Source organism: Lepus europaeus, chromosome 16 (assembly GCF_033115175.1).
Source record: "Lepus europaeus isolate LE1 chromosome 16, mLepTim1.pri, whole genome shotgun sequence".
Lineage (NCBI taxonomy): Eukaryota > Metazoa > Chordata > Mammalia > Lagomorpha > Leporidae > Lepus > Lepus europaeus.
This window is the reverse complement of record NC_084842.1, coordinates 86707205-86732303: the sequence shown is the minus strand read 5'-3', so window position 1 is coordinate 86732303 and position 25099 is coordinate 86707205. Positions and strand designations below refer to the sequence as shown.

Genomic DNA, 25099 nt, shown 5'->3' with positions numbered 1-25099 from the left:
TCAAATTAAATTATGAGTTTCAAATACAAATAGAATCTGTGTAAATATTTAAAAATACAAGATGCTACAAATTTCAAGCTTGGAAAATACAAAAATAGTATCTGTGTGGTACATCTCCATTTCCCTTAGCGCAGCTGATGAGGGTGTCCGGAGGCTGGCGCTGCCTCCCTCGTTGGCCCTGCCACAGCGTGCACCGCTTCCCAGCCGTGGGGGCGTGGCCATCACTGGTCCAGCTCGTTGTCGTTCTGCAGCGTCTTCATGGCCAGCCCCCAGAGCGTCATGCTGGAGAAGAACTGGCCCTCCGAGTTCCTGTAGGCCGTGGAAGCCGTGCGTGCGCCCAGGGGGTCAGCGCAGTGACTGTCCAGAGCAGCCAGAGACGAGCGGACCATGGCCATGCCGTCGGCCTGCAGCGGCTCGCCGCCGGCCGTGCTGTCCACGTCCGTGTAGGCGTAGGCCTGCGCCTGCGGCAGCGCCAGCTTCCCCAGCTTCTCAGGCTCCAGGCCTGCTTTCTCGGGCTCCGAGACGCCGGGAGGCGGCACCACCGGGCGTAGCTTGCAGTAGGCGCCCGCGGCCTGGTTGTCAAACGCCGAGCTTTCTGCCGGCTGGCCCTGGAGTTTAACGGACACGGGCATCAGCGCCACCGCCACATCCTGGGAGTAGGAGTCCGAGCTCTGAGACCTGTCCAGGTCCGAGGCCTCCACGGTCGCGCCCAGCTCGTCCAGCGCGCACGGGCTGCCGGCGTCCGCCCTGCAGTGCATCTTCTTGTGCCGCCGCAGCACAGCCGAGCGCGTGAAGCACTTGCTGCAGATCTCGCACGTGTACGGCTTCTCCCCAGTGTGCGTGCGCACGTGCCGGCGGAGGTCCCCCGAGCCCCCAAAACATTTCCCTGGGGAAAGGAGGAGGGCCGTGTTAGGCGTGCACCCGGAAGGCCCAGCGCCCCCCACAGCTGCTCCCGAAGGGATTCAAGGAGTGAGGCCGCCTCGCCTGGTGTGCGAGACCAAAGGCAGGCGTAAAGGGCCAGTGTCAGGATGGGAGGCAAGCACTCAGAGGCCCCAACATCTGCATAGGGGCACAGGGGCCGCCGAAGTGGAAGGTGAGGCTCCTCTGGTACAGAATGACTTTGAACTCCATGCATGGTGCTTTCATAATGTGTGGTTTTCCTTTGCTCTTAAAATATGTGAAAGGCAGAGAGACAGAGTGAGCTCTTCGTCTGCTGTTGCATTCCCGGGCCGGGCCCTCAACCCAGGTACTGGCGCCGTCACCCACTGCTTCCCGGGATGCTCGTTAGCAGGAAGCTGGCGCCAGGATGGGAACCCAGACGCTGAGGTGACGGCCTCACCCCTGCACCGCGAACTCATCCGAGACACGCGTTTCTAGACACTTTGATGATCCTTTGTCTGTTTAGAACTTCTCACCTGTTTATATATTTATGTTCGAATTCCTGGCTCTCTAGTCCTAGCCAAGCAATAGTTGGGTTATTTAAAAAAGGGAAAACTCATACACGGATGCTCATGGAAAGCAGCCTCAAAGACCCACGGCCCAGGAGTCCCTTCCCGGGAAATGTCCAACAGCGAATCAGACAGGAGGTGGCCTTGGGGTGGGGAGTGGGGAGCAGCTGCCCCTGGGTGTGAGAAATGTTCTAAAATTAGATTGCGGTGCTAAACAAGACTCTGGTGAACCACTGAATCGTTCACTTTAAGTGGGCAAATCTACGGTCGGGGCATGTTCTCTCAAAGCCATCAAAGCTGCACCTGTCACACACACAGCCCGGCTCCCCCGAAGCTGATGGTGCCGGGGTCAGAAACCACGGAGCGGGGAGGGGAGGAGGAGCCAGGCATGGGCTAGCAGGGCGGGGAGGAGGCGGCACAGCTGAGGTGGTCACTGGGGACTGACGACTTAGTGACTTGAGGTGGATTCCTGATGTAAAGGGATGAAATTTCACTTTCTGAGAGTTGTCAAAAATCGTCAGGAGTGCCCTGGAGCTTGCTGTGCCCCGTGGTGGGAGACCAAGTGGCCTTCCGGGTGCATCCCGGAAGTCCTGCCCCACTGCAAACGGGCCTGACTATGGGCTCCCCAGGAGGACTCGGCTCTCTCCCTGTTCTCTAAAATGCTCGTCACTCGCTTCATACACCAGGCCCCTGGGAGGAGCAGGTGCGCGTGGGTGGAGGCCACGTCCTCGGCTGTGCGCTCACACCCTGGCACCCAGGGCTGCCGCCTTTCCTCCGTCAGGACTCGACTCCACGGATGCTCACGGGAAGCAGTAGGCGCCCAGAGCAGGGATGCTGGCTTTGACAGCCGTGTGCTCCTCCTGCGCTGGGGGGGGCCATAGTGACCCGCAGCCCCCACCCACCCCACCCTGCTTTCCCTAGCTGGACCTGGCCTCGCCACCTTCATCCATAGCACCCGGCACAGGTGCTGGCAGCCAGGAGCTTCGCAGTGGACGTCTCACACGGGAAGCAGGAGTGAATGAGATCCCAGACCCGACTCTGCCTGCGGCGCCGGCATCCCTGTGGGCGCCGGTTCAGTCCTGGCTGCCCCGCTTCTGACCCAGCTCCCTGCGAACGGCCGGGGAAAGCAGCAGAGGACGGCCCAAGCGCCTGGGTCCCTGCACTCTGCCTCCTGGCTTGGGACTGGCCCAGCCCCGGCCGTGGTGGCCATCTGGGGAGTGCAGCAGCAGCTGGAAGACCTGTTTCTCTGCCTCTCCAATAACTCATTGCTAAAGAGAGACAGGAACTCACCGCAGGCAGCGCAGCTGTAGGGCCGCTCGCCCGTGTGCCGCACCCTGTGCTTGACCAGCTTCCTCTGCATGTTGAACGACTTCCCACACTCATCGCAGGTGAACACTTTGTCCGCCGTGTGTGTCTTCTTGTGCTCCTTCAAGTTGCTGAAGTTGCTGAACCCTGGAGAGACAACAGGCGTCAGTGGGAGGAGAGCGCACAACCGGTGAGCAGGCTTCGAGGGCAGGAAGCTCTGGGCTCGGCTGTACCTCGGCCACAGATGTCACACAGGTGTGGCTTCTCTCCTGAGTGGATGATGATGTGCCGCTGGACGTCGCCAGAGGCTGCGAACCTGAAAGGCGATTTACACCCGGTTAGGAGGCCGCTGGAACCGCAGGTCACCGGGCGAGGGACACCTGCGTCAGAGGCAGCTGGGGTGCCCTCGACACGGGCACTGCAAAACCCCACTTTGCTGTGCTCTCTCATCTGCCCACCTGGCCTTCCTCCACTTTCTAGAACACAAGACCAGATCCTACATGGTTCCGCGTCACCACCTCGTCGGCTGTCGAGAGAAAAAGGAGTCCCCCAGTACAGAGCAAGGCGAGGCCTCCCGGCCCGCAGCCTGCAGGTTACTGGGGCCAGCGGCACAGCCCAGGGAGGATGCCCAGAGACCCCCGAGCGCGCGCTTGTCTGCTCTCGGCAGGCGCAGGCCAAGAGCAGGCAGGGGGGCAGAACCTCAGGCACCAGGTAGATGGTCAAAGGCTCACGAACACCCTTGTCCTGCCACCCTCGAGATCCTCGGGGAGCAGCCTTCTCCCCTCTGCCTACTACGCCCAATCCTCAGGCTGAGGGACACCGGGAACTAAACGAAGAAAGGACAGGAGGGCTCGCTGAGCAGCGGGCGTGGCCGGGTGACGCGCGAGGTGTCGTGTAAACCTCACCTCGCTCCCTTGTCTCCCCAGCACTGCCAGGCAGGCATGTTCAACCCCGCTTCCGGAAGGGGAAACCAAGGCCGGAGTCAGTCATGAGCCCGGCTTAGGCAGTAACCGCGGCCCTTTCCTGTGCCGTGTTCTGGGGAGGACGAACAGCCGAGCCGTGTCTCCCGATGCTGCCGCCATGGCATGCGGGCAGACTGAATTAGGGACTGACTTAATCGTCCCCATGCCCGCGTCTTCCTCTGGGCCTCTCCAGCGTGAATTCATCAGGGGCACGGAGTTTGCTGTGAGTTTTTATGTTCCCACCACAGCACTTCACATATAGCGGGTGTCCAATAAATGTTGAACGAATGTCTCAATACAAACACTACGCAACCAGGCTAGCTTGTTGGTTCAGCACAACCGTTAGAGGGTGCAGTGTGTGGACCCCAGATACACAACCCACGCGATGGGGTGAGGATCAAGGTTGCCGGCCAGGAGGGGCCAAGGCCCGCATTTACACCACACTGCACAGAGGGATCGACGCTGTCGCCAGCCCCCAGCAGGCTTTGGCTGAGCCTTCCCTGAGGCCGGACTGCCTGCTGGCCGTTGAGGATCCTCGGCTGCGGCACCCTCTACTGCCCGCGCTCCTGAAGTCACCCGGGCGGCAAGTCCCACCCCCCTACGAGACACCCACCCCCAGAGGGCTCTCATCTGTGTTCGCAGTTTTGGGATGAATGAACATTTTAGTCTGAAATCAGTTTGCTTCACGTAAAATCCCATTTTCCCTGACTTCTGCCCTAGATTTGCGTTGGGAACTCACTCTTGTCATTGTAATTCTCACGCATGGCATGGGTGTGAGAGTACCCACGGTGGCAGCAGGGGCCCACGCGCGGGCTCACATCGGAGCTCCGACCACGAGTGGCCCCTGAGCTGTGCGAGTTCGAGCCCAGCACTGACCTCTTCCCGCAGATCTCGCAGATGTAGGGCTTTTCACCGGAATGCCGACGCAAGTGGGTCTGCAAGTTACCTGCCTGCGAAAGGAGAGGGAGAAACCACCATCACCAAAGTGTGGTTTTTTAAAGCTGTATAAGCTCAGCAGCACAAGTGACAGACTCGGCCTGGTTCCCAGCCTGCTTCCAAAGGAAGACCAGGTGGGCACAGCTGAGCAGCCGCAAGACAGCCACCTCAGGACCCTGAGACCCCACGTGAGCCCCTGCTGCGGCCTGCTTGGTGCACTCCCTGCTGAGCAGGGCCTGGCTGCCCGTGGAGGCCGCGCCGGTGCTCGCCAGCCTGCACCTTGACCAGGCCTCCGTGTGCTATATTTGGGTTCTCCACAGGCAGCAGCGCTGGGGGACAAGCAGCACTCGCTCCTGCTCATTTCAGAACTGTCGTGTATGCTGCAACCTGATGCGTGAGCCTCTCACCCTTCTCCCTCCGCTGGATCCTGTGAAAGGTCCACGAGCGCCGCGCCCCGGGGAGCAAGGGGAGTGCACGGCCCACAAGGAAGCCCAAAAACGAGCACGAGCAACCTGCAGTGAGCAGGCCTGGCGTTCCCACTCGCCCCCGGGGTTCACGATGCAGTGAGCAGGCCTGGCATTCCCACTCGCCCCCGGGGTTCACGATGCAGTGAGCAGGCCTGGCGTTCCCACTCGCCCCGGGTTTCACGTAAACGGCAGAGGCCAATGTGCTGATGCAGGAGGAGTCCGGCGGCACCTGTGAGTGGGAACTCACGAGTATCAAAACCGTGTGTGTGGCCTGCGTGACCCGGGGGCCGACGCTGTCTGTCAGGCTCTGGCAAACTGAGTTGGACGCCACACTTAAGATCAGGTAACCATGGCTTAGGAAAAACTCAGATTTATCATCAAAACCAGGGAAAAGAACCTGGCGAGATTTGGGGACGTATCTGTAACAGCGTGACCGTGAGCAGCAAAGCCACAGACACGACAGCAGCACGCGCCTGCCGAGACTCTGTTAGGCCTTCACCCCGCGACCAGACCCCACTGCTAAGTGGCGAAAAACACATTCAGACAAAGCAGGATAGTGCAACCTGATGGCTGCGCCGGCCATGAGCACTGGCGTATGTGGGTCTACACTCTTCTCTGGCTGTGGGGGACACCCAGGCTGTGCCAGGCCCCAGGAATAAACCAGCATGTGTGCACAGTGCAGCGACAAGGGGCCCTCTGCCACTCCGGCACCAGCCGACAAGGGTGTTACAGCAGTGGCTCCCAAGTGCCAAGAAAGCTCGCTGGTTACAGGGCAACCTACACAGCTCTGCCCAACTGTGGGGTCAGACCCCTGCTCCCACAGTCAGTGAGTTACACGTTACGGTTGAAATGCATCCTGAGTGGATTCTGAGCAACGCGGCCTTTTTCCTTTTTAAGAAAGGCACACCATACGCGCCTCCCAAGCATAATCAAATGGTCTTCCAGGTAGCTACACCACAGCGATACCAAGCTGGGACATGTTTCTTTACCTGGCTCCACTGTTCAGATAAGTGCTGTAAGATTCTATAAACAAGTGGAGTGGTTCAGGAAAAAACCCAACACCTTTGGGTAACTTAGACCAGATCAGGTAGCACACCTGGCCGCAGGTTATGTGAGCTTCAGCCAGCGTTCTGATTTCTGGGGAATCCCTGAGCCACTCCAGTACCCCTCGGGCCCTATGTGCACAAACCAGGGCTCAGAAACCTCCAGGTGCACAAGACTCCCCCGGTGGTAACGGTGACAGGGCACACCCTGAACCTCGCTGGGCAGTGGCAGACAGCGCTCGGCTCAGTCATCCCCACGCGCTACAAAGGAACAGTACTCACACCGCACTCCAGGCCCTAACGCTGGGAGTAACTGCAGGAATTCAGGTTTGTCTGTGGGTTCCAAGGCTTGTGTGTTAACATACGCTAAAGCTGTCGGCAGGAATGCCTTCCGATCCTAAGTCACATCTCCTAAAGATGGAGCTGCTGGAACTTTTGCCAGAGCTGCTGCAGCACACAGGGACCTAGGAGCAGAGCAGCTGTTGTAAGCGCCCTCTGGTAGGGCGGGACTTACATGGAGGAACCCCGTCGCCATGCCTGATCACAAGCACTCTTTCCATGGGGGACGGAGGGAGTGTTTACGTAAAAATGTCAAGAATCATAAAACTAGCGGCTCGCGCCATGACATAGCCGGTAAAGCCGCTGCATGCAATGCCAGCATCCCCTGTGGGTGCTGCCTGTGTCCCCACTGCTCCACTTCCCATCCAGCTCCCTGCTAATGGCCTGGGAAAAGCTGCAGAAGATGGCGTGGGTACTTGGGGCCCTGCCACCCATGTGGGAGACCTGGATGAAGCTCCTGACTTTGGCCTGGCCCAGCGCTGGCTGTTGTGGCCATCTGGGGAGTGAACCAGCAGATGGAATATCTCTCTCTTCCTCTCTCCCTCTCTTTCGAATAAATAAATCTTTAAAAAAATCATAATACTAGAGACTGTAGGGATCTCAGATCTTAAAAAAAAATCAGTTTAGGAGTTTCAAGAATCGAATTTCACAGAGTAGTCAAATGTAAAACAAACCTGAGGACCAGTCGAGATGGTACCGAAATGAAGAACATTCTTTAACGACATGTAACAGGAGAAGTGGGGAATGTCCCTTAGAGCGGAACACGGAGTCACCTGGGAAAAGCTCACTACACCCTTAGTTTTACATCTGCACCACGGACACCTCTGCCCCAGTGCACACCAGCGCCCAGGACGCCTGCGTCGAAGCTGCTGGCTGCAGGCAGCTCCATCTGCTCCGGCGTGGAGGCCGCCTGCCTGTCCGGACTGGGGCTCCTGCCACTCAAACCCTCTGAACCCGGCTTCCTGTCCCACTGCCCGTGTTTCTACTTCTGTCTCCTCAGAGGAACAAAGCCGCCCTGCTGCTCTCCACAAGATGCCAAGTGTGCTTTCTCCTGTTCCCCACCAGGCTGTGCTGTGTGTCGCACAGGGGAGCCCGCGTCCTACTCTGAAGTACCACGACTCTCACTTCGCAGGCGCAGGCGCAGCGGCCAGAGGCTGTCACGGGCGTCTGTACGCCAGGCGAGGGTGGGACGCACCTGGGGAAGAAAGTCACGCTGCGGCTGTGTGTGCTGAGTGCAGCCGGGGTGGCGGTGTCCGCGCCGGACACCCACACTCTCCTGTGGCTGCTCTGTAAACGACACAGTACGACAGCTGTTCACACAGCACTGCCGTGGAAGTCAGCATCACCGGTAACCCAGGTGGCCTACGCTCTACAGGAGGATGTGCGCAGCACCAACCTAAGAGACCCGAGCTGCTGGGGTTCCATGGACACTAGCAGGTGCCGGTATATTCTGTTGTCCCAACCTAAGATGGCAGCAGCTTTCTAAAGCTGATGTACCGGGGCTGGCACTGTGGCATAGTGGGTAAAGCCACCGCCTGCAGTGTGGACATCCCATATGGGCGCCACTTCAGGTCCTGGCTGCTCCACTTCCCATCCAGCTCTCTGCTATGGCCTGGGAAAGCAGTAAGGACAGCCCAGGTCCTTGCGTCCCTGCACCCGCATGGGAGACCCAGAAGAAGCTCCTGGCTCCTGATCGGTGCAGCTCCAGCCACTGCAGCCAATCGGGAAGTGAACCAGTGGATGGAGGACCTCTCTCTGCCTCTGTGTCTAACTCTGCCTTTCAAATAAATAAATATTTTTTTAAATAGCTGATGTACCATATTGCTTGCTGACTTATCATGAAGGCTGTGGTTGACTTTTTAGACAAAGACTAGCCCTGTGAAATACTAAACCCTCAGTAAGCAGGATGGGGAACGTCTTCTAACTTCCGGCAAACAACGTGGGAGTTCCATGTTCCAGCGCCCTGGCTTAGGTGAAGGGCGCGTGGTCAGGCACTGTTTACTAGGCTGCACCACACGCAAACACTGAGGACTCTGGGTGGATCCTGGGCCTGCGTGTCTCTGGGCCTCCCCTACCCCAACAGCACTTTCCAGGGAGAAGCGGCTGCACCCGCCCTCTGGCCATGCTGCTCCTGTGCGCGTCACTGGACCAGATCCTTCGTGTGCCGGCTCCTCCCCCTCCCCCCACCCCGGGCCAGCGCCACTCCCGCCCCCTCTGCAGGATGCTGCACTCCACTTGCTGAGTGAAGTTTTTTAAAACCGTCCTTGAGTGCAAAACCTTCACAACAGCGTGACAACCCTTACATTCATAAAAACCAGATAAAATACACACACGGACATAGGAGAGAGAAGGGTACTTTGCTATGAGGCATAGGAGCTAACGGGGTATGGGCAGTCAAGGTCTAAAGCAGTGGTCTCAAGCCTGGTTGTATAGCAAAAATTCCTGGATTAAAAAAATACCAACAGCTGAGCCTCAGCCCAACCCAGAGCCAGAATCCCTGAGGGTGGGCAGCCGGCCACGAGGTGGCTGGGGGCAGACAGCAGGGGTGCTTGCCGGTCAGTTTTAGTTTGGTCAGCTCGGGGTGGCACGGAGGCGTTCTGAGCGACAGGTGACAGAACGTCACACTGTTAGCACAATTTAACTGTAAAGCCTGCAAGCCCACGTTCTTATTCAGTCTCCCTCAGAGCTCCACCAAGGGCTGTCCCTTACTTATCAGACAAAGGAGGCTGCGAGACGCTGTGACTGGCCAGGTCCTGTGCTCTCTCCACTATATAAAGCTGCCATGGGACAGGCACTGTGGCGTAGCAGGTAAAGCCGCCGCCTGCAGTGCCAGCATCCCATGTGGGCACCGGTTCAAGCCCCAGCTGCCCCACTTTCAATCCAGCTCTCTGCTGTGGCCTGGGAAAGCAGTGGAGGATGGCCCAAGTCCTTGGGCCCCTGCACCCACGTTGGCGACCTGGAAGAAGCTCTTGGCTCCTACCTTTGGATCAGCACAGCTCCGGCCGTTGTAGCCAATTGGGGAGTGAACCAGCAGGTGGAAGACCTCTCTCTCTCTCTTTGCCTCTCCTTCTCTATGTAACGTTTTCAAATAAAATAAACAATTCTTTAAAAAAGAAAAACAAATAAGGCTGCTATGAGGACCCTGGGGGTAGGGACAGGGCCTCAGGGAGGCTGGGGACAGCAGGTGGTGGTGGCCTCAGCGCTCACCTACGTCACTAATTCAGCCCTGTCCACACCACCACTGCGGGCAAGCCACCTTATCTTCCTCATTTCACAGGTCAGGAAACAGAAGCTGCAAAGACTTCGGAAGCTTGCTCGAGGCCACAGAGCAGAGGCACAGACTGGCTCCAGGGGCCAGACTCTGATTCCCCCCCCCCCAGGCCTGTGGGACACAGCAAGGGCCTGAAAGGTCAGCTGAGGTGACCCGGGCGGCTAGGACGAGGAGTACTCAGCTCAGGTCAGCAAACCCTTCCTGAACACTTCCTGGGTGCTCGGGCTCCCGCTGACCCACAAGGGGAAGGAAGACAGTACATTCCCATGAGCTAAGAGGAAGCAGCAAAAGCAGGGAGTAAAAATCGTTTGCTCTTTTTTCCGACACTCCTAGGAAGACGAGGAGCTGTACTGGGGCGAGGCTGGCGCCATGTGCAGCCCCCAACAACGCCACGCTCACCATGGGCCACTGGGAACTGTGCCGACGGAGACAGGTCAGGACAGGTCCAGGACCCAGAGCCTCCTTGGTGGGGAAAGCAGAGGGTCCTGTGGGGACACAGACAGACACAGACACAGACACACACACACACACACAGAGGGTCCTGTGCACACACATACACACAGAGGGTCCTGTGCACACACACACACAGAGGGTCCTGTGCGCACACACACAGAAGGTCCTGTGCACACACACACACACAGAGGTCCTGTGTGCGCACACATACACACACACAGAGGGTCCTGTGTGCGCACACACAAACACACAGGGTCCTGTGCATGCACACACACAGAGGGTCCTGTGCACACACACATACACACAGAGGGTCCTGTGCACACACACATACACACACAGAGAGAGGTCCTGTGCACACACATACACACACAGAGGGTCCTGTGCACACACACATACACACAGAGGGTCCTGTGCACACACACAAAGGTCCTGTGTGCGCACACATACACACACACACAGGGTCCTGTGCATGCACACACAGAGAGGGTCCTGTGCACACACACATACACACAGAGGGTCCTGTGCACACACACATACACACACAGAGGGTCCTGTGCACACACACATACACACACAGAGGGTCCTGTGCACACACACATACACACACAGAGGGTCCTGTGCACACACAGGGTCCTGTGCGCACACACATACAGGGTCCTATGCGCACACACATACAGAGGGTCCTGTGCGCGCACACACACACAAAGGGTCCTATGCACACACACACAGAGGTCCTGTGCGCACGCACACATACACACACAGAGGGTCCTGTGCACACACACATACACACACAGAGGGTCCTGTGCACACACACATACACACACGGTCCTGTGCGCACACACACAGAGGGTCCTGTGCACACACACATACACACACAGAGGGTCCTGTGCACACACACATACACACAGAGGGTGCTGTGCACACACACATACACACAGAGGGTCCTGTGCACACACACACAGGGTCCTGTGCACGCACACACAGGGTCCTGTGCACGCACACACACACAGTGCTATTTTCCCTGCAATGAACCAGAAATTTGTCCTCCTGGAAGTCCCCTTCTCGTGATTCAGTGTGAAGTCTGTACGTCACAGGTATCAGCGTACGCCTCTCCCCAAGGACGACAGCATGGCTTATTTATAATACACACACACACTGGGTTTCAGGTTCCCAATTATGAACAGTAAATAAGAGTATTCCCACCTGAGAGAAATGCTTCCCACAAATGTTACATTCAAAAGGTTTCTCACCTAAAACAGAACAAACAAGAAACAAGTTGTAAAATCACGACCAGCACGGGCGTCGGCTCCCGCTGCATTCTTTACCCTATGGCACGGGGAGCCTCTGCTTCCGCACACCATCTCCTGCCGGGAGCTACGGGTGGGACCCAGGAGGAGTCCACCCCGGGCTGAAAGGCTGTGCAGTTATGCAGCCTCAGGTGCGGGACACGGTCCCTGCCTTCAGCGGGAGTCAAAGGTGAGCCTGCCTCCGCCGGACACAGCAGGGCTCGCTACGGCACGAGGGCGTGGCCTGAGCAGGTGTGCGCACGGGGAGGCGGCCTCCCTCTGTGGCCGTCCAGCTTGCTTTAAGCTTGCTCCCCGAGAAGATTCCCTCAGGGAGGGGGTTTCCCTGCTGACCTGCAGGCACCTCTGACATCAGGCTGGGCAGCCGCAGTCCAGCAGAGCAGACAGTGGAGGGTGGCACCTCTCGGCTACCAAGAATGACCGCTGTCTGAACCTGGCTTACAGGCACGTGGTTAGGGGCTGGCACTTTGGCACAGTGGCTTAAGCCACAGCGTGCAGGTATCCCATATGGGCACTGGTTCAAGCCCTGGCTGCTCTACTTCCAATCCAGCTCCCTGTTAATGCACTTGGGGAAAGCAGTAGAAGATGTCCCAAGTCCCTGGATCCCTGCACCCACACGGGAGACCTGGAAGAAGCTCCTGGCTTCTGGCTTCAGCCTGGACCACCCCTGGTCGCTGCAGCCATTGGGGGAGTAAACCAGCAGATGGAACATCTAATTCTCTCATTCTCTCTCTCTCTCCTTAACTCTGCCTTTCGAATAAATAGATGAATCTTTTGTTTTTAAACAGAAAGTGATCGGTTCAATAAAAATACACTTCGTGGGACTAATCTACACAACTCTATTAAACAGTGTGAACACTAAGACCTCGCCCTTTTCCCCACTCCCCTCAAAACTAGTGGTTTCCTTAAGATCTCTTTCTAAACCTGCAACCCCGCTACTGACCTGATGCTACTGCACTTCTCTGAGGAAGCCAGCTAACGAGCTCTCCGCTCCTGCCAGGGTATTTCTATTTTTGTCCTGCAAATGGCTGATGGCTTCCTTGACCTTGAATAATTATAACCACATTAATTCTGTATTTGGAGATTCCATTTACATCTGAAATTGTCGAGATAACAGTGACAAGTACATTAAATCCCCCATAAGAGATTTATATAACAGTGTGAAAAAAATAGAGGTCACTGGACCTAAGACTTGTAGGTAACCAAGGCCGTGGTCCTGCTCTGGTGGGCCTCGGGCCCCTTCGCTCTGACAGCAGGCCCTGCCTAGAGCGTCCGTCCACGTGGGCCGCATCTAGGGACCCAGACCCTGTCTGACCATGAAGACCGAGTGGCTGTTCCAACATTTCCCTGGCTGCCAGGGCGACATCACCACCTGCCACACACACTACACTCAGAGGGTGGGAAGGGCGAGCAACAACTCCGGCTATTTTTGAACACTGTCATGGCCTCACATACTCCAAAAAGGGCTCTCAGAATTTAAAATAATAATAATAATAATAATTTTTATGTCCGTTAAACAGGTGGGCTTCTCAAATAAAAATGAGCCGCGATCGCCAGGCTGTAGGAGAGAAAAGCAAGCAGAATGAGCTAAGTTTTTTCCAGGGCAAACTGAGTCTGCAATGCTGTCTTCTACGGAGCAATTCTGGAGGAGCACAGTTTATAAAGGGCTTTCACGGAGGTCACGGAGGTCTCCCAACACATCAAGGCAGGAAACACCTGGCACACGGACGGCAGAGGGCCACACGGGGCAACACGTGTGAGAGCAGTTAACTGGGAGCATCCCGTCACACGTGACTTCCCAGTTTATAGGGCAACTGTTGTCAATGTGTAACGTGTTGTCCAAGTCATCATGCTGAATTACAGGAACAAAAGCAAAATGTATGTATTGCACAACATAACGTACATGTGTACGGCCTTTAAAAAAAAAAACCTCTAAGAGTAGAAGGTACAGATTGAGACAAACTTTGAAAACTCGGTGTTTAAAATGTAAGAAACTCATCTGAAAATATCAAATGATTAAAGGGATCCTTAAAAGTTTACTTCCTGCCTCTCAAATCATGATTTCTAAAATCAGGTATTTATTACTTCTAAGAGAATTTAAGGATTACTCAAACTAAATTATTGTGGAATGAATTAAGCTACATTTTGCCTTCAAAAAATAAGCCTAATAAGTCTAGTGAAACTAAATATGATTTATCTGCCTTAGAATTTGAAATAATACACTAGGCTTCCTTGGAAACAGAGCTTATCATACACAACTGGGAATGAAGATTGAAAATACACCATCTTTCTAAGGGGAAACTAATTTGCAGCACTTTCCGAAGCATCACCCAGAACACAGAATCAAGGCAGCGGGAAGCTCTCGTGTTGGCTCAGAACATCAGACTCCAGCGCGCAGTGGCGGAACTCCTTACAGAGAAAAGGCCGGGCATCGCTGCGTCGCTCTCCCGCAGGGCCGGGGCTCTGTACCTGTATGCGACCGTTTGTGGAGCTCCAGGTTGCTGGGGTGTTTAAAAGGCTTCCCGCACAACTCGCACGCGTACTGCCTCTGGGCCTGCAGGGCCTGAGCCTGCTCGTCCGGCGCCCCCGGGGCCTCGGGCACCTCCACGTCACTCTCCGGGGGGACCAGGTCCTCCCTTTCCTGTTCATGGGGACTCTGGCTGCGGGCCTTCTCCCCGGCGTTCTCGCAGGTGGCTTCCATCCCCTGGGCTAACCCGTCGCCCACCGACGCGGGGGCGCAGGCCTGCTCTGCCAGCTTCTGGGACCTCAGGAAGTTCAGCTTCTTGAGATGGACGGCCTTCTTCAGCCTCATCTGTTTGGTGGGCTGCTGGCAGCCGGCGTCCGGCTCAGGGTCTGGGGCAGAGCTGCTCAGAGGCTGGGCCAGGAAGTTGGAAGGCAGGTGCTCCGGAGACTCCAGCAGGCACGCGGAGGGGCCCACGGCGCAGGGCTGGTTTTCCACGGCGGCGGCGAGGTCTCCGTTGGAGCTGAACGCGAAGGGCTGCTCCACAACGCGCTCGTGGCTCGGGCAGGCGGCCTGCTTGTAGTGCTTGCTGTAAAGGTTCCTGAGCTTGTAGTAGTAGCTCGGCTGTCGGAAAGCCAGGTCCGCGCAGCCACCGTCCAGCGTGTCCGGGGCTTGCTTGGCGATGTCAGCTGCGGCGTGAGGAAGGCTGACGGTCGGCTGCGCCTGAGACTGCGACTCATCCAGAACCTTGCCGGGCGGTGCGTCCGCCGCGCACTCCTGCAGTAAGTGAGGAGGGTAGCTGTCACTCAGGACACAGGGACCCTCTGGGGTCAGCGCCCCCTGCAGGGAGAACACGCTGTTACACGGCAGGCCAGCGGGCTGGTCCACCGTGGTGGATTTTAAAAAGGTGTGACACAGCGTGAGGACGTTCTGCACTTGCAGACACTGCGCGGTGTCCAGCATGACTTGGATGTTGTCCTGATTCAGATCCAGGTGGGACGTGTACATGAAGTCCAGGATCTGCCCTATGCCGCTCACATTTTTAACGTCCAGGTGAAACACGTCATTCTTCTGGCTGGAAGAGTTCTGAAAGAGGCTCCTGGTAACAGAAAGATACCTGTTTACAGGGTTAACCACGCACGCGGCCGCTAACCCAACACACCACCCTTCCACGCAGGCGCACTGCAAACACACGTGCGGCAAACCACCCGATTAACAATTCAGGTGAATTATGTGTTGGGGGGGTTCCCAACGTCAAAAACAGACCTCAAAGTATAGCTCTGGAATAGACACAACTGAGGGGGGCACTCGGCCTGCTGGTTAAGACTCCAGTTGGGACGCCTGCATCCCATATGGAAGTCGTGCAGCTCCAGGCCCCACCCTCCTGCTAACGTGCACCCTGCAAGGCACATGTGATGGCTCAAGAGGTCTGGTCCCTGCTATCCATGGCGGGGATGGGGTGGGGGGACCTGGAATGAGTCCCCAGCTCCTGGCGTTGGCTCTGGCCTGGCCCTCGCCATTGCTGCCATCTGGGGACTGAACCAGCAAATGGGAGTTCTCTAGATCTTTCTTTGCTTCTCAAATAAATTTAAAATTTACAGATTAGGAAAATTACACACAGTAACATGGCTGGTAAATCACACATCAAGAAGATTCAAAGACAATTCCCAATATGATATAAATATTTTTCCATATGAATTACATACTCATACAATACAGGAAACTAAAGGATATACACTTTTCAATATTCCATGCTTACTCTGACAAATTATATATTTCAAGCCGTAAAACATATAGACCAATGTTTCCATATCTAAGTGCCTTTAAAACTTCTAAAAACAAAAGCTGCTATAGCCAACCAACCCTCAGTACACATTCACTGCAACCAGTCACGTATTTGGCTGCTGGGCTTTTCGGCAAGAAACCACAAACCAACAGTAGAAAAACTCCTATGAATTCATGAAGAAAAAAAGGCACCATAAAGCCAGGCACTTTACCACGGCACAAGTCAAGTTCACAGGTGAATGACTTGGTACTGTATATAAAATAACCAGGGCTGGGTCAATTAGCCCTCACGCTTGTGAAATACAGCCACCTGAGCCACCTGTGTCCCCCACACAGCCACGCTTTCTGTGATGGACACTCGTGACAACCAGTAGGTTACAGTCTTAAAACCTTACTATCTGGGAGACAGGAGACGCAGGCAATAGCAAAGCCCAAGAAGAGGGGGCCACTCTGTGCAGGAACGAGAGCTGCCCTGCGTCCAGGAGCTGACACGGTGCACACAGTGACCGAGACTTCGTTCAGGACTCAAGATTGTCAGGGAGAGAGCAAATTATGTTCCACACGAGAGGCTTTCAAAAAGTTCACGGGGATCCATGTTAGGAAAAGACTACGGATTTCACATTTCTGTACCAAAAAAACTTACACTCAGTTCCATTTTTCCATGAACCTTTTGAAGTACCTGTGAATAGTGTTTATTTGAGCAGCAAAATGGCACACATTCTGGGAACAGAAAGCACTTGGGTGGGAGGAAAGAGGTTTTGGTTTTAAAGAGAATTAAATCTGTCAACCAGAAAATTAACTTATGTAGAATACGAACTCCAGCAATATTAAATGCATTGAAACCCTACTGTTAGGTTTTATTCAGTATTTGCACATAAATAGTTCATGTAAGAAAAATGGTTTATGAGGAGAACCAAGCTGAGATCCAACTAAGGTTTCTTAAAATATTCCAACAAGGAATAAATATTTTAATAACATTTTTTAAAAAGTTTGAGGAGTGAGCCAGCAGCTGGAAGATCTCTGTCTCTCCCTTTCTGGCACTTTGCCTTTCAAAGAGTAAATAAAAATATACCTCAAAAAACGGAAACAGAAAATGATGTATAGGATGTCTGTCCCACTGTGATTTATCATGGGAAAAGATTTTTTAAACAAAGATTGATTTATTTTATTTGAAAGGCAGAGCAACAAAGAGGCAGAGACAGAAAAACACAGATCTTCCATCTGCTGGTTCACTCCACTAACGGCTGCAGGGTGGGAGCCAGGAGCTTCATCCGGGTCTCCCACATGGGTGCAGGGATCCAAACACTTGGGCCATCCTCCGCTGCTTTCCTAGGCCATTAGCAGGGAGCGGGATGTGAAGAGGTGCAGCCGGGATTTGAACCGGCACCCATATGGTATATGGGCACTGCAGGAGGCACCTAACCCGCTGCACCAACGCTGGCCCCAATCACAGAAAAATTCTTACCAGGAATTCAGTTCCTCATTTTATCCTGAAAGGAAGTGAAATACATACAAATATATGCAGAGAAGACTGAAAGTAATGATTTAAGTGACAAAGTGTCAAAATACTTTCATCACCCCAAATGCATTTTACTTCCAGGTGAGTCTAAACACAAGAGCCATGAAGTAATCTAAAATAAAAACTTCTAAAATAATTAAGAACTACAGTTACAAAGAAAAAGAAAAAGCCCAGTCTGTTATAGAAGAGAAGGGCAGGAGAGCCAGGGAGAAAACCCACAGTGGTCAAAGCTCCCCCCCCCCCCGCAACGTACCGGAAGTAGTGGCTGAAGGCGGCCAGCACGTTCTTGTGCGCCTTGAAGCACACGCCTCTCACCACCAGCATGCAGTCACACAGCAGGCCCTGGATGCGCTGCTCGTGCAGCTGCTGCAGCAGGTGGCAGCTGTGGGTGGCCACAGGGTCCATGCCAAACCGTGTGAGACCTGCGGCAGAGAAGGTGGTGATGGTGGTTCCTCATGACATCGCTGCAAGTTGACCGGCGCCGAGCCCCACCCCGACCTGTGCTCCCCAACACACACCCCTGAGAAACTCCATTCGTGGGGCACCGAGGCCAGGGCTGTGGAGCAGGGCCATCCGCGCGTGAACGTGGCTGCCGTTGGCCACGTGTGGCCTTGAGTATCTGACATGTGGCTGGGGATCGGAAATTTCAATTTATATTTAAATATATCTGACAACACAGATCTAGAATATAATCATGTTAGTACCATATGTTTCTCTCATGTGTTAAGAAAATGACAAATTTCAAAAACAAACTAAAACACATAGAGTAACACGTGTAAGGCAAAAACAAACAAAAAAGCCAAGTGGTTAGGATTCGCCGCGCTTTCACGGAACACCTGTACAGAACCGGAAGCTGGGAAAAATTAGGAGTCGCCAAAAATAACGGACAGCACCAGCCAATGAAAAGGGCGGCATCACAGCAGGGCACCACTCGGCCCTCTGGCACCTCTGTGCCTCCGTGGCGAGGTGCTGCGGGACGTACGGGAAGGGGCTGAGCAGGCACCCGGTGCTAGTGAGGGGTCTGGGATGACACCCTAGACAGGCAGGTCCCCCTGGGCCTCACAGAGCTGTTTTTGTGTTTGTATGTATGTTATCTGAAAGGGGGAGGGGAGGGGGACAGAGCCGCCCACCTGCTGGTTCATTCCCCAAATGCTGCACAGCTAGGACTGGAGCAGGCTGAATTCGGGAGCCAGGAGCTCGGTCCAGCAGTGATTTGAGTCATCACCACTGGCTGTCAGGGTGTGCACTAGCAGGCAGCTGGGATGGACAGCAGGGCAAGGACTGGCGCTAAGGCACGCAGGCACGGGACATGGGCAAATGCTGCCCCCCGCTGGCGCCAGCTGAGACGGGAGGGCACTACGGGGACACGGAGTTCCATCCTGCAACACGGACTCACCGACTGACCACAGTGTGCCAGGCTAGAGGGCCACAGCAGTGAGCATGCCGGCTGAATTCCAGTGAGAGCAATACACACACACACACAAGTACGCAGCCACAAGTCACGGCTAGACAGTGAGACACAGAGAGACAGACACAGGCCGGCACCAGGAGCTCAGTCCAGCAGGGGAAGACTTACAGAGGAGACGGGACAGCGAGGAAAGGTAGTGGGCGTGGCACGAGAGTCCGGAGGTTAGAATGGCAGGCTGGACACTGAACTCCGCACCACCACCCTCCGCCTGCTTTGCAGTCCTTCTCGGTGAACAAGCGCTGCAGAACCCCCTGGACTCTGGCTAGCGTGGCCCTCCTCCGCCCCAGCTTCAGCCCCCTCTCTCCCCACACACACCGGCCACAGCGGAACTCCCGGGCTCCCCAAACACACCACATCTCTGGCTCATTAGCGAGGACCTGGGCGACGCCCTCTCTCTGCGGCGCCCATCCTACCTCACCGGTTACTGCGGCAACAGGGTAAACAGTTGGAATGGTATCTGGCACGTCTAAGTGTTCCGCAGGTGTTCTGAGGATTCCCTGGGAGCTCAGGAGTGCCGACTCCTGAGCACTGGGCAGAGCTCTGTCCCGTGGTCTGGAGTGGGGCCAGGGCATCATCATCACAAGCTTCCGGCTGGTCCTGGAGGTGACCCGCAGGCCTCTGCACCTCCTCTCCTGGGAATACTGCGCCCACACTGGACCCGCCCCCTTCCTGAGCAGGGCTGGGCTGGCTGCCGCCTGCTTCTCTCACGTCTGACCCCAGGATCGCCCACGCAGGCTCCCAGGAGGTAACCCGGTTCCTGCATTCGTGTCCAGCGCTGCTGCTCTGTGGCACCTCCTGACTCTGCCTGGCACACAGATCCTCAGCCTCTACAACCCACGCTCCCTGACCTCTGCTGGCTAATGAATACTGGCGGGTAACTCTTTTCACAAGCACGTATGCCATTTTAAATCCTTCCTGGTACATCCCACCCAGCGGCTGCTCTGGTCCCTGCCCTCACCTCCTCCTCACCCGTGACCCAGGAGTGCGTCTGCGTGTGGCCTGCTACACCCGACAGCCACAAACCTCCTGCTCACCGCCCTGTCACTGCCTTGGGCGTGGCAGGATGAAGTGTGCCTCCTCCTCTCCATGCAACCTTCCCATAATCCCCCTTTCAGGGCCTCATTCTGTCCTCCCAGGTCCACCCAACACAAATCTCACCCCCACTTTTCAAAACCGCAGTGTCCACGCCCACAGTGACGCCCGCCGTGCTCTGCCAGGCCCTCCTCCCCAGCTCTCCTGAGCGGCCAGCAGTGCCGCCGGCCACTCCATCCTGAAGCTCCTCCTCCTCAGAGCTCTGCCGGTTCCCTACACCCCGGATCTGTCGCGGTCTGTGCCACGCCTCCTCTCCCGCTAGTCCCGAAAGCCTCAGTGTTCCTGGGATGCAGCTCCTTGGCCTCTCCTCTGTTCCTGGACCATCACGTGCACCCCCGGCTCCCACCTGCCCAAGCAGACAGCTCTGAAACCGGAAACGTCTCCTTCCACCACCAGTTCCAAATCTCCAGCCTTCTGCTGAACATCTCCAGGGCTGCGGCCCCTCAACCTGGCGCCTCCGAAACGCATGCCCCTCACCCCTCATGCCTCCTCTCACCCCCCACTTCCTTACAGGAAGCACAGTTTCTGACGTGCAGAGCTGGGGGCAGGGTCACCATCTCCCGGTCTGGGATTTCCAAAGCCCTGGACGGGCAGCCTCGCCCAGACCACTACTCAGAAAGGGAGGCTCGGTGCCACGTGGTGGGCACTGTCTCCAGCGCGGATTCCTTGGGGCAGTGAGGAGCCAAGCCAGTCGTCAGGGAGCTGGCCCCGCCCCCCTGGCAGCCGGACCAGAGAGGGCTTCCTGGTCTATAAGTAGCCATCATGTACGAACCATGTACTGCAGGACTATCCACTGACTCAAGCACTTCTAAAGGCTCCGCTAGCACAATTTCCAGGTGAAGAAACAGCAGTGGGGAGGTCAGGCAGCTTGTCTGGGACCATAAAGCCACCACGTGCCAAAGCTGGGCCTTCAATTCCGAGACCCGGGGGTCCCTGTTCTTAGGCTTCACTGGCTCCCGTGGGAAGACCTTGAAAACAAAACACAAAACTTTCACCCACAAACCAATGTTAAAATACAGCAACTATCCTGAACCTTCATTAGACATTTCTAGCTCTACAGAAATAATGGAAACAATTCTTTGGACCAACTCCTGGAATTATGATATACAAAGTTATGAACCCTTCCACAATTCTTTTAAAAAAAATTTTTTTATTTAGTTCATTGAAAGCCAGAGCTACAGAGAATGAGAGAGAGGCAGAGAGAGAGACCTTCCATCCACTGGTTCATTCCCCAAATGGCTGCAATGGTCAGGGCTGGGCCAGACTGAAGCCAGGAGCTTCTTCTGGGTCTCACTGGTAGGTGCAGGGGCCCAAGCACTTGGACCATCTTCCACTGCTTTTCCAGGCACATTAGCAGGGAGCTGGGTCAAAAGTGGAGCAGCAGGGACTTGAACCAGTGCCCATATAGAAGGCCAGCACTGCAGGCAGAGGCTTAACCTACTACAACACAGCACCGGCCCCCACAATTTACTTTTTTTTTTAAAGATATTTATTTGAGAGGTAGAGTTACAGACAGAAAAAAAGTCTTCCCTCTGTTGTTTCACTCCCCAGATGGCCGCAACGGCTGAAGCTGTGCCAATCCGAAGGCAGGAGCTTCTTCTGGGGTCTCCCACGTGGGTGCAGGGGCCCAAGAGCTCGGGCAACCTTCCACTGCTTTCCCAGGCCACGGCACAAAGCTGGATTGGAAGAGGGGCAGCCGGGACTAGAACCAGCGCCCATATGGGATGCCGGCGCCGCAGGTGGAGGATTAACCTCCTGCGCACAGAGCCAGGCCCCAAAATTTATTTTTGAATTAAAAAATAACTACAGTTCTCTAAATTACCTCCTGAAGTCAGTCCTGTACCTCCCCAACACGGTCAGGAGCAGCTCTGGAAAAAGAATGTGGATCTTGTATTTCTGACACGCTCTGTAGACAACTACCGATAGGAACACAGCTAATCACAACAGTGATACAAGCACCTACAGACGCACCTACGCACCAGGAACTGGGCCGAGCCCTTCACAGCCGACCCAGCAGGACCATCTGGGAGCCACCGCTGTTACCCCACGTGCGGCAAACGACGGCGAGGGCCGTAGGTGAAAGAAGGCCACACGTCCATCGGGACGTGGAGTCCAGGTTCCTGTCTCTTAACCTGAGCAGGCTCTGTTGTCCCCAGAACTCGGAGAAAGCAGGCTGAAGGCTGTGCTCACTTCTGAGCCCAGGCCTTGGGAGCTAACGAGTTCCCCTCGTCGTCTTCCTGACTGGCTCTGGGAGGTCTGAGCCGCCTGCAGAAGACGTGGAGAAGGGCAGGGCCGTGGCTGGGGTTGGCGATCCCTCCCCACGGCCACCTGACTCTCCAGGGCGGTCCTCCTCTGGACGACACCACGTGCAACCAAGAATCCACCAGTGCACGCCCTCCTGGATTCCTGACCCCAACATTTTCAGACAAAATGGTTTCAAAGGCACTGAGCTTGGGGGTGGTTTGTGGCAGGGCACTAGATAACCTGACCCCAAGTACAGAGAAGACGGCCACACAGCTGAAAGTAGGTCATCAAGTAAAGGCAGAGTCAGGATTCAAACCAGGGACAGACTCCAAAACCCACACTTCCTAATCACTACTGCGAACTGTGCACTCAAAGCAAAGGCAAGTCATCTACCTCCTCAGGTAGCCGCCAGGCAGGCCCTGCTGTACGGTGTGCACAGTGCCGGCCTGGGCGTGACGGAGGGGGCACAGGCAGCTCTTCCATCTTTGCAGCTAACGGTGACAAGAAGCAGAAGTCTCGTGTGGTGCGGACACTGCTGTATCTCTGTGACCAGGGTGCCTCTGTGCCCAGCGGGTGTCTTACACACAGCCTTTGGGTGCATGGATGCTCTCCATCTGTTTGTCTGTGAAAATGGAGAGCGTCCCCATTGGACTCGGAGGTTTCTTCTTGCTCTAAAACCTACGAACGGGAGCAGGCATTGCGCCAAGGGACTGGGAGGGCTGCCGGGGACGCCCGCATTTCTGTATCAGAGTGCCCGGCCCGAGTCCCAGCTCTGCTCCCAATTCCAGCTTCCGGCTAACGCACACCCAGAGAAGCAGCAGGCGAGGACGCAAGCAGCTGGGTCCCTGCCACATGGGAGACCCAGATCGAGTGCCCGGCTCCTGGCTGCTGCGGGCATCCGGGGAGTGAACCAGCAGAGGAGACATCTCGGCCTCTCCTCCTCGCGGATAAAACCAGCAAAAATCGCAGATAAAAGCCACAAATCCACACCAGGAACATCATGGTGGAAAGGTGGACTGTATGGCACCAGATAACAGCCTCAACTGACGTGAGTGAAGACGTGCATCTAAACCGCGTCACGCGTCCCAGGGAACTTAACCCCACAGAGGGCTCCCGGAACACAGGCCTTCCCGCGCCCTGGGCCAACTCTACCAACTCGGCAAACACCAAAGGACAGAACCGGTGGACGTCTTCCAGCGACGCTGTCAGACAGGCTACTTCTCCAGGAGCCGCAGTCGAGGCACCGCAGCACCAAGCCAGCCTCGTGCGGGTGTGAGCAAACACACCTGGGTCTTAGGTTTCTACCAACTCCATCACACCGCACAGGCCAGCTCACACAGAGGCTATGTGCCGAATACGCACACGCGACTCCTGGGGTGGAACGCTGCTAAACTGAACAGGCTGTGTCTCTCACCTCCCCACAGGGCACCCGCTATGTGCCAGGCGCCACGGGCGCGACAGTGATCACCCCAGGAAGACGACCCCTTGTCTTCAGGAGTGCAGCACTGGGCCACAGCCACTCGACACAGGGAGCAGAAATGAACCGGGGAAGCTTCCTGGTGGAAGAGACACGTGTGCTGAGAGCTTTGTTCTGCAGAGAGCGAGCTCACCCTTCCTGAACTTTCAATACCACGTGAGAACAAAATGCAGGAAGGCACACGCAAGGATGAAGTCCGTTTCTGTCCCCTGACACGCAAGACAGCTCGAGTACTTCCGTGTTTTAAATTTTTAAAATTCTTTCCTGTTCGGTATCTTTTTATTTGAAAGGCAGAGATACAGAGAGAGAGAGGAACTTCCATCAGCTGGTTCACTCCCCAAAATGGCCACACGGCCAGACTGAAGCCAGGAACCTAGGATTCCAGCTGGGTCTCCCACGTGGCTGGCAGAGACCCAAGGGCTTGGACCCCTTCTGCCGCCTTCCCAAGCACACTGGCAGGGAGCTGGATCAGAAGTGGTGCAGCCTGGACTACAACCAGCGTTCCCATGGGATGTGGGTGTCCCAGGAAGAGGCTTAACCCGCCGGACGTTGTTCCAAACACTTGCATTGGAGGTTCTTGGCGGGGCCGGCGAATTGGAGCAGTAGGTTAATCCTTGCTTGTGTTGCCGGCATCCCATAGAGGGGCCGGTTCGAGTCCCAGCTGCTCTGCTTCTGATCCAGCTCTCTGCTGTGGCCTGGGAAAGCAATGGAAGATGGCCCAAGTCCTTGGGTCCCTGTACCCACATGGGAGACCCAGAAGATGCTCCTGGCTCCGGATCAGCCCAACTCCGATCGCTGGGGTCATTTGGGGGGTGAACCAGCGGATCAAAGGGCTCTCTCTATAACTCTGCCTTTCAAATAGATAAAAACAAACCCCTAAACAAACCAAAAAAGCACGCGAGCGGCCTCCCCATCACCCCTGGGCGGGGAGCAGTTAATGACCTTGCCCCCACCCCGTTCACTCGAGGCCGCAAAGCGGCTACCACACACGATGCACTTGCTGGGGGGCGGGCGCTGCCCTGCGCGCTCCACTCGCGGGGGCCCGACTTCGCAGGCGGCGCACGGTGACGAGGCCCAGCTGGGAGCCCGGCTGCCGGAGCACCTCCCTCCCCGCCGTGCTCCGGGGGTGGGCGCACACCGCATCCAGGAGCGGCGCAGCCCGGAGCCGGGCAGGGGGCGGGCGGCGCCTCCAGGCCGCCGGAGCCGAGCGGGGCGAAGGCCCGGCTCCCAGGCCCCGAGCCTCCGCCAACGGCCCCTCCGGAGCCCGGCGCCGGCAGGTGCGCGCTGACTCACGCGGGGGCCGCCGGTCTCCGTGGCCCCCTCGCGGGGCCGGGGCAGCGGGCCACCCTCGGGCGCCCGTGCTCCCCTCCCACCGCACCGCCCCCGCACGCCTTCGCGGGGCCGGGCCCCCTTACCGTCGGCGGCCGCTCCGCGCCCCGACGCCTCCCCTCCGCCGGCGCCCACCGCCCTCAGCGCGCCGGCCGGGCTCCGCAGACAGCGGAACTCTCCCGACTACGCCCCCTCG

General features: G+C 56.2%; 1 protein-coding gene across 4 annotated transcripts; it reads right to left on the bottom strand.

Moving 5' to 3' along the window:
- Window positions 1–25065, bottom strand: ZBTB49 (zinc finger and BTB domain containing 49). Of its 4 annotated transcripts, none has more exons than XM_062213832.1 (10): window positions 24990–25065; window positions 20626–24269; window positions 17812–17923; window positions 17547–17715; window positions 13998–15106; window positions 11428–11474; window positions 4592–4665; window positions 2987–3069; window positions 2739–2900; window positions 1–886 (listed from the first exon to the last, which is right to left on the bottom strand). In XM_062213832.1, the coding sequence occupies exons 2-10, from the start codon at window positions 20626–20628 to the stop codon at window positions 222–224; spliced, it is 2424 nt and encodes an 807-aa protein (XP_062069816.1). In that variant the 5' UTR covers window positions 20629–24269; window positions 24990–25065; the 3' UTR covers window positions 1–221. The 4 variants fall into 4 exon arrangements, with proteins under 4 accessions (XP_062069816.1, XP_062069817.1, XP_062069819.1 ...); XM_062213833.1 differs by having other exon boundaries at window positions 13998–15088; XM_062213835.1 differs by lacking the exon at window positions 17812–17923.
- Window positions 25066–25099: the final 34 nt, after the last annotated feature.